The following is a 9487-nucleotide window of genomic DNA, read 5'->3' on the forward strand; positions in this document are numbered from 1 at the left end:
ATTAGCATTATGCCAGTTAAGAGTATTAAATTCATAGACATACATGTGTAAAATTAAAGTTACACGGGACTCCTGTGTGTTTGGATGTTGCCCTTCGGCATGTGAATACATGGAAGCGAGGCTTCGATGTGTGATTCTTCATTTCGAAAATGCCGAGCAAAAAAAACAAGAATCAGCCTAGAAATGCCTTCTATTTTTACATGGTTTCTCTACGTCCACAGTTGGAGAGACAAGGAGTTGTTCTCGAGAATGGCATGCAGACTTTGTCGGAGTTAGCAGGCCCTCGATGGAAGGTAGCTCACTGTACTTGCGTTTTTTCGTAAATATTAATGCGGCTTAATGGCGGCCATCTTGTTTCGTTTTCTATCAGTGCGACGAGCAAATCTACGGAGCTCGTGTAACTTTCAGCGTTTGATGAGTTTCAATTATTATTATAGCTAAATATTCTTGATGTTCTTGCAGCTAAGCGTTTCAGTGGTTTTTACCCATGCTTATATGCGGGCTTGTTGCTTTAGTCGCAAAGCCGGTTGACGACAACCTTTTGTCAATCGACTAGTATATATTCTACAAGACTCACCATCTGGTTGACTCCGACACTTCATATCATTACAAATTTTATTTTGGTGTGAATGATCCTTTGATTTACCCTCCTGTCCTGCCGGAGATCTTCATTCTTTAATAAATAATTGTTTGTCTCCTGCCTGTTGCAGGAATTACCAGAACATGAAAAAGAGATCTACCAGGAAATGGCCAGACAGGCCAAGAACAACCGCAAACATGGTGCTCTTCGCAATGATCGTATGGACTGCACAGGGGAGCTCATATCGGTAACACAGTAAAACCTTAATGAATAGATATGCCAATGGACAGAAAATTGCATCATTATTTAAAAAAAAAAGTTAAATCAAGATGAGTTTCCATATATTTTAAAGTTGGCTGGACAAGTAATCACTATTGTTGTATAGAGATGACTGTTATGTAGTTATAGCTATCAGTAGTAGCTTCCTATAAAACTCTTCCAGACACAGTTAAGGTACTGCCGGAGGCTATTTCTCGGAAATTGTTTACCGAGTTTGAGCTGTGATTTTTTCTACAGACAAAGCTGAATTCCTTTGAAATTTCAGGAAAAGTTTAAGAAGTTATTCAGGTGTATAGGAAAAATATTTTCGAGTCAATCCGTGGGAAAATGCAAAATCTGATACCCGCAATCTGCGGCCACATTAACTTGTCAAATTTCAACTTCATGCCTGATTTCTCAGCGACTATGCAAGCTTTCAATACAAAAAATGTCAAGCACCTTCCTTAGTTATTTTAAAAAAAAATCTTGCCGGAGTGCGACACGAAATATCCATTTTAGTTTTTTGGGGAGCTAGGAAGCTCAGAGGACAAGATTTCTGAGCGTAGGTCGCTTTTCAGTTCGTGGTGTTTTGGCTGGATTAGGATTTGGCTTTGAAGCACGCAAACTGAGAAGCGACCTACTTTTGGAAGTCTTGTCCTCTGGGCTTCCTAGCTGGAAGATGCGGGTTTCGATCGTTTATTGGGTTTATTTAGGAAAGTGGTGAAGTTGAAAGGTCTGTGAAATACTTCAAATAAACCTGTAAAAGTAAAAATCCTTCTTTGGTTTGAGTGCTATACTTGTAGAAGCTAGAGTGAAACTTGAGCGGCGAGGCGAATGACAAAAATTTGCATATGAACTTGAAGTTATTTTGATGTTTGCTGGACATAAGAAGTGTGAACTAGGTGTTACTACCACTTCCTGTTGTGCTTTGCTCAATGTTTTGAAGCTCACATTTCAGGAATTCGCGAGAAAAAACGGATTTTAAATTTTAAAAGGTGGAATTTCTTGAAAATCGGCGACAACAAATATTTTAGTACGATCTTTAGTATGGATATACTTTTAGGCGATTTCCAGCCTAAACGATAACCTCCGGTATTACCTTAACTTTTCCTCTAGACACATTGGGAAAAAAGGCTTTTGTTTATATTTTTGACTAGAACAAATACATTGTTTATAAGGGCAATAAAAAGAGTCTTGAACAGAAAAGCTAAGGGCTATTGTTAAGTGGTCTTTTTTGACAAATCTCTTCTCTCCTTTTTAGAGAAGAGTTGACACGATAAGTTTAAATGAAAACAAAAGACGGAAAGAGAGAGAGGAGGTGCGGCACATTTGGCCCCCTGGAAAATGTGAGTTGCAAGTTAACTTAGAGATCTAGTAGTGGCTTTTGTTGTAAGCTCCATTGCTTCCTTTTTTATATGTATTTATTAAGCAGCTAACTTCTATTCTGTGGCCCCTTGGCAAGGTCCAAAGGGAGGTCCATTAATAGAGGTCTTGTTTTTCTGTATAGAAATTGTACCTACATTCCCTGTTTTCTTGCCTAGTGTTTTTAATAGCCACTCTCATATAATGCAGTGGTGGCAGATGAGAGATTCTACATGATTGGCTTTATGTCACTCCTTCCTGAACACGACGATGAGCTACCTGTGGAAGTGGGTGTGGCAGAATTCACTTTGAATGGAGGGATAACGCGTACCCTACACAGGTTTATCAGACCAGGTAATACATGCCAACTTTCTTTGTGTAAATGACAGAATCCTTTTTATAGTATTATACTATTATATTCTGTATCCTGTATATTCTGAGTGAAACATTTTTCAGTCCCCCCTTCTTTTTAACTCACACCTGTGATGTTACAAACATGATTCCAACCTATGGATATAGCATTAGTTTTTACTATACTTTTAACCCAACCCATGTTCATGTTTTTTTTTGTGACCCTCAGGTGAAATTCCTCTTGGGTTCCGCTATGAAGCAATGAGCAACAGTAAGTCACAACAACAATTATGTACAACTCAATCACCTAGTGCAAGAAATCCATAATGCAACAACAATAACAACTCAATCACCTACGTACAGTAGTGCAAGAAATCCATGTCGCAACAACAATTATGTACAACTCAATTGCCAAGTACAAGAAATCCATGACACAACAACAATTATAACTCAATCACCTATTGCAAGAAATCCATGACACAACAACAGTTATAACTCAATCACCTACGTAGTGCAAGAAATCCATGACACAACAACAATTATGTACAATTCAATCACCTAGTGCAAGAAATCCCTGACTACTGTAGCAACAATTACAACTCATTCACCTAGCGAGAAATCCATGACGCAGCAACAGTTATGTACAACTCAATCACCTAATGTAGCACAGAAATTCATGCCGCAACAACAATTGCAACTCAATCACCTAGTGCAAGAAATCCACGACACAACAGCAATTACAACTCAGTCACCTATAATGCCAGAAATCTAAGAGACTACTTATATTTAACAAATGCCCTTAAATTTGTAGCTTTTGCAAAAATTAAGTTGCTTCTGTAGTTATAGTTATATATTAATAATGCCCAAAACATCATCAAACTACACTCTGTTTTAACACAAAGCAATACAACTTAACACTACTACCTGCACTGCTGCCAGCCCTTGCCCTTGACTGACTAGTATTGTGGTTAACACCAGGTGAAAAGTCTCATAAGATTCCTGTTAATGGTCTTGCAAAGAAGGAGGACAACTACCGAAGGATCTTATTGGACATTCTCAAGTTTGTCAACCCTGAGGGGGCGCCCGTTTTCCCTCCAGTCTACAGTCGGGTAAGTGATTTTGTAAACATATAGTCATCTCCAACTGTTTTCCCTCCAGTCTACAGTCGGGTAAGTGATTTAATAAACATATAGTCAACTCCAACTGTTTTCCCTCCAGTCTACAGTCGGGTAAGTGATTTAGTAAACATATAGTCATCTCCAACTGTTTTCCCTCCAGTCTACAGTCGGGTGAGTGATTTAGTAAACATATAGTCATCTCCAACTGTTTTCCCTCCAGTCTACAGTCGGGTAAGTGATTTAGTAAACATATAGTCATCTCCAAATGTTTTCCCTCCAGTCTACAGTCGGGTAAGTGATTTAGTAAACATATAGTCAACTCCAACTGTTTTCCCTCCAGTCTACAGTCGGGTAAGTGATTTAGTAAACATATAGTCATCTCCAACTGTTTTCCCTCCAGTCTACAGTCGGGTAAGTGATTTAGTAAACATATAGTCAACTCCAACTGTTTTCCCTCCAGTCTACAGTCGGGTAAGTGATTTAGTAAACATATAGTCAACTCCAACTGTTTTCCCTCCAGTCTACAGTCGGGTAAGTGATTTAGTAAACATATAGTCAACTCCAACTGTTGAGGATTGGGAAAAAAATATATAGTAGGTACAGTATTTGTAATAAGAAGCAGCTCTCAGTTTTGGATTCATTTTTTGTTACAGGGATTTGTTTCCTGGCATAACTTTTATTTGTTTATTATAGTTGGTAACCTGTCTTTAAAGCCAGAGCATAATCTGCATAATGTAATGACATAATAAAATATGTATTATAGGCTTCTGAAACAAAGCAAACAGATTCTTGCTTGGATTGGCTTGCAAGGCATGCTGGTAAGTGATCAGTAATATCGTTATCAACATAAATATATTGTATCACCAATAACACAGTGTACATCCAGTGTACTACAAACTAAGATTTGTCAGCTTTATACAGTACCACATTTCCTTTGTCTTCAATTTGGTTTAATTGACTGCTGCTAGCTTTTAAGCTATGTATGTGTATCAATATTTATTTCATTATATTAATTCTGTAAAATTAGTAATGTCCTGTCACTTGTTATGTGTTGGGGTTTGTCCTGATGGGAACTTGTGTCCTTTAGCAACCCCCTTGTCACTTGGGGATGGAAGGCTCTAAATGAATGAATGAATGAATGAATTTAAGTTTTAAGACTTCAAAGTGTCAAAGTGTTTCTCTGCTACTGACCTATGGACGTTTAGCTTGTAATGGACATTGTGTGCTTTTCTACTGTCTTCTTTGGTTAACCTCCCCAAACATATAAAGCAAAATAAAATACAGAAAAACAATTAAATTCCCTCTATTATTACCCACAGAAATGCCCAACAAGCTGCGCAAGGTGTATGAACTTGAAGGACTCATCTGCGACTTGTTTTCACATGTTGACCAGAGGAGCGAGTACTCTGGCATCTCTAAGGCACAAGCATCCGACCTGCTCTCTTCCACAGTGTTTGATTTTGAGCCTGGAGCAAGGTGTGACTGGCATGAGCAGCAGGAGGTCAAGTTCTGTGCCTTGGGAACAGCCAAGAGATATTGGTGATTACGTTTTTGTCTTTCTATCTTCCATGACACATTGTAGGTTGCCTGTGTTAAAAGGCTACATAGGTCATATTCCCGAGCTTTTTGCTTCAATCTTCAATCACGTCCCTGCTTCAATATACTATAAAGCAATTCAGAAGAAAAAGCATGAAGTATCAAGATAGTACTGTAAGGCAAGAAATGAGGTCTAGAACGCTGAGCTCACACACAAATGCACGTCATTCCATGCATGATGCTGTGAATTTCTGTTTCGTGCATGATATATTCCTACTAGCCAATTAGCCTAACTTTACACTCAACTGAGCATCTACATAGTTACTTTACAGTTACAATAATACAAGTCATGCTCTCATTGCTCACATTCCCATATAGGCCTTATTTAATCCAATGTTGGGATTTGCAGTCTTACAATCCTCCGCCCTACTAACAGCTGGATGGATGTTTAGGGTCGCTTGTCCTGGATTTAACGATCATACTTCATGAAACTTTTGTAAATCGACACACTTAATGACACATGAAAACAATAATATACAGTAGCATATGTACTGTATGTTCACTTGTTTGATAAGAGGTGTCTGATGAGTTCCTGAAGAATTAAACTTTTTCCCATCAAATGTTGCGCTCATGCAATGTCCGAAATGCACATTTCGCGCTAATTTTTTTGTTGATCTAAAAAGAGAGTTCTATTTGCAGAGGTTTCAAGAGCTTGAGAAAATGTAAAATGGAAGAAAAGTGATATTCTAGAGCCCAGACGGCAATTTTAAGGTCATCAGGCTGTTCATTTAGAGAAATATCGCGTAAATAGCTAAAATTATCGAAAGGTCGGAGCGCTGCACCAAGAATTGTACAATTTTATTGACAAACTTGGGGAGTCCAGCAGTTCTGAAAAAAGTCGTCCAAAATACAATTATTATCAAAGCAATATACAAGCGAGGAGATTCGAGGAATTCCTATGCCCAAGATCAGGTACTAAAACAAGAGTGCTCGGTGCGAATCGAAAAATAACATTCATACGAAATGGAACTCCTGTTCACAAAGCTAAAGTTACTTAGCAAATGTTGCCAACAAAATTTGCCAAATTCCATAAAGGGACGAATGACCAGCCAATTAACCTTACCATGAACCGATAGAAAGTGTTTAGGGTATTTTGGACGAGTCAAGTTTCAGTGATCAATCGCCGACGACAATAAAATAACTAAAGAGGTACCTCCGTTCTTTGTAAAATGTATCAAGAGATACATTACAGGGACTTTTTCACTTTATACCCACGCGCATAAAAAAATTATAAAAAAGAACAAAGGAGGCCACTCTGGCTATTGATTTTTCGTATTCACAGACTGCAATAAAAGTGTTTTCGTCATATGCAACACTTGTCATGCTGCTGTTTTGTAAGACTTGCTTTTGTATTCAATTCAAAAAGTGCACAAACTTTTGATCCACCAAATCAAGCTTGGTGAGTGTCGCTGTACCAATTAGTGGCAATTGTATACCAAACAATTGTCAGCAGTAACTAATTTGTGTTGCTGCAATTAACTTATTTTCATGATTGGTTTGTTCCCCTCAACAATATTGTAGTTGTACTGTATTCATCATACTGTAACACAGTATTGCACAAGGTTGAATGTAATGAATTAGATTTTTTTTTGTAATCATAGATTGTCTTATTTTATAGTTACTGCATGGCTGATTTTCTCTGCCCAAAATATGAGATAACCCTCACACCATCACATGTACCTGAAAGACCAGAGGGAACATTCTGCACCACACTGAATGAACCAGGTTTAGCCCCAATGACATTGAGAGCACCGCCTGGACGCGGCAGCACTACCACAAGCAATGACCCATTCCCAAGCCGTGATTATCGGTACAAGGGGATGACACCCTCTTCTGTAGCTAGTAGTGATGCAGGTGTGTACATGTACAGACTTGGGCTTAAAAAATATCCTTAGGCTTGATTGGGCTGTGGAGTGATTGTTGAATGCTGAGAATCCATTTGGAATGACTAAGGGATAGTCACGTTTCAACAATGATTCCTGATGCGGGCAGCATTGCCATGACGTTAGTGAATTATCACACAGTGATTCCAAATAATTGTTCATATATACTTAAATAAGGTTCTTTAGCTTAAGATTTTTCGGAGTATAATATCATGCGTATTTGATTCAAAACTAGTGCCAAAAGCAAAAGTGTTCCTCTCGGTCCTATCATCCAAATGGTGTCATTTTTTATAGAATTCATCATACTATGTAGCAAAGCCTTTCATGCAGTTCTTAGTAATAACAAATTTCTGGTTATTGGTCTGGAATGCTGTGCATGATATCATAGTTAATATCTGTGTTACCAGGTGGTGATGATGACGAAGAATCAAGTCAATACCACCGCAGTGGACCAACATATGATATGCGCAGCCTTCAGAACGACCCAATCCCCGACCAGCAACAGAGGCTTTTACAACAACAGCGACAGCAGCAACAGCAACAATTTGCACAGGGCTCTAACGCTTTTCGACCTCTTGGGCGTGGTAGGGGAAGGGGTGCTCCTATGGGTCAGCCACTCCGCAGACCTATGGCCCCAGGAAGGGTGCCCTCAGCTGGAAGAGGCGCTCGTGTTGATGGTGTGTTTCTGCTTTGTTTAAAGTCTATTTACTATCTTACCCAACCATCATAATCTTGGAAAGCGTGGCTATTTTTTTTATCTGACTAGGCGGTTCTCTGAGGGGTAATTCAGTTAAGTTTTTTTTAACGTGGAAAGGCTAAGGTTTACTGTACAAGCTGATCCAGTGCACTTTTTTCCATTCAAATGATGTGATTGGGGCTTTCAGGGGGCACTTTTAGGTACAACTGTTTCTCAGAGTATGATAAGTGGTATATTATTTTCCTTCTTTAAACCTTGTCTTGTCTATCGATCAAATTGATTAATTAGGTACTATGGGTAGAGCTGGGTGCTCTTCTCGTACGGTTTAGCTTCGTACTATTTATTCAAACCTTATCCAGTGCATAGTTTTGTTATGTGGGCATTTTGCATGTTATGGCCCAAATGCCAATTACGTGCTCTGCCTAAAAAATGGATTAAATACTTTGTCATTTTTTTACAGGTTCATGGGGAAATACTGCTCCGACTGAAACCACTACAGAAACAGTTGCAGAGTGGGCAAGGGTAGGGCGAGGATCAGCCCGACAGCCAGATACAAGACCAAAAGTGTATGCTGGGGCAGCCACCGCTCCCCACCCGTCTTTTGCCCCGCCTCCACCCATTGCCTGGCAGAGAGACCAGTATAACCCCAGTTACCAGCAAGACCAGGACTTCCCACCCCTTCGAGTTGCTAGTGGAGGATATCCAGGGAATACGGGCAGTTACAGTAATCGTCCAGGAAATGTAGAGGACATGGACGGTTATAATGAAGTAGCAGCAAGTATGGCTAGGATGAAAATGGGGAACAATTATTAGAAGACATTTTACTCTATTGAACAGAAGTTTGTTTTAGAATCTGCAGACAAAACGAAGAAAAAATACCAAAAAAATAGGATGACCTCTACGTTGGGATCTGAAAACACGATGTTAAATACGATATTTAGGAAATAAATTGAGAGAAAAAGAACAAAAAAATAGGGTGCCTAAATATGTTGGAGCCTGAAAGCAAAGTTTTATAATCAGACGTCTTATAAACTGACTTCTGTTTAATCACAATATGCATTTGATTCTTATAAAATTTCAAATCATCCAAACTTGTATGTATATTAGAAAAGTGGAGGCAAGCCTCTGCCCTTCACAAAACACTCCCACAATTTTACTCCACTGCATTATTGTCTGGTGATGAAGCTCTATCATGCTCGAGAGTCCAGTCGTTGACAGCTGGGTCCCCGATCATGAATTCAGCTGTCTAATGTAGTTGCATATGATCCACTCGTTATTATTCATATTTTTTTTTCAGAATGCATTAAAGCTATTTATCAAATGTTTGCTTGAAATACGTCTTGTTCTTTGAGTCGTCTGTCCCATTTGAGTCAGGTTGGTCATGGGCTCGCAGCAAATGCAATTGGCTTTGTTGCAAAGTGGTATACTGTCGAACCGCCCCACTCGTGATACCTGGCAGAATAGGTTTTCGCGGATACATAAAAAAAGACTCGGGGTAACCCTGCCCATGCTTTTAATTGCGATAGAGGCCTTGTGCAGTATTGCTGGTGAGACGATGGCGCAGTTTAAACACCGTGTGGGAGGTGTTGGCGAAATTGAGTTTAAATTATTATACAATGCCTGGAATAGGAATAGTTTTTTT

At 39.1% G+C, this 9487-nt stretch overlaps 1 protein-coding gene across 1 annotated transcript; it reads left to right on the forward strand.

Annotated features, from left to right (window-relative positions):
• Nucleotides 1-91: 91 nt before the first annotated feature.
• On the forward strand, nt 92-9170 carry LOC116601898 (protein maelstrom homolog). Its single transcript, XM_048732776.1, has 11 exons — nt 92-293; nt 711-827; nt 2100-2184; nt 2411-2554; nt 2781-2822; nt 3530-3660; nt 4433-4487; nt 4989-5208; nt 6884-7119; nt 7556-7825; nt 8306-9170. The coding sequence occupies exons 1-11, from the start codon at nt 150-152 to the stop codon at nt 8656-8658; spliced, it is 1797 nt and encodes a 598-aa protein (XP_048588733.1). The 5' UTR covers nt 92-149; the 3' UTR covers nt 8659-9170.
• Nucleotides 9171-9487: the final 317 nt, after the last annotated feature.

This window comes from Nematostella vectensis, chromosome 9 (genome assembly GCF_932526225.1).
Source record: "Nematostella vectensis chromosome 9, jaNemVect1.1, whole genome shotgun sequence".
In the NCBI taxonomy this organism is placed as follows: domain Eukaryota; kingdom Metazoa; phylum Cnidaria; class Anthozoa; order Actiniaria; family Edwardsiidae; genus Nematostella; species Nematostella vectensis.

Bases quoted from the DNA above. Each gene is read 5' to 3' on its own strand.
- LOC116601898 (XM_048732776.1), top strand. From the start codon at position 150: ATGCCGAGCAAAAAAAACAAGAATCAGCCTAGAAATGCCTTCTATTTT. The intron at 294-710 runs GTAGCTCACTGT...TGCCTGTTGCAG, and splicing joins TAGCAGGCCCTCGATGGAAG to GAATTACCAGAACATGAAAA. The intron at 2,555-2,780 runs GTAATACATGCC...TGTGACCCTCAG, and splicing joins ACACAGGTTTATCAGACCAG to GTGAAATTCCTCTTGGGTTC.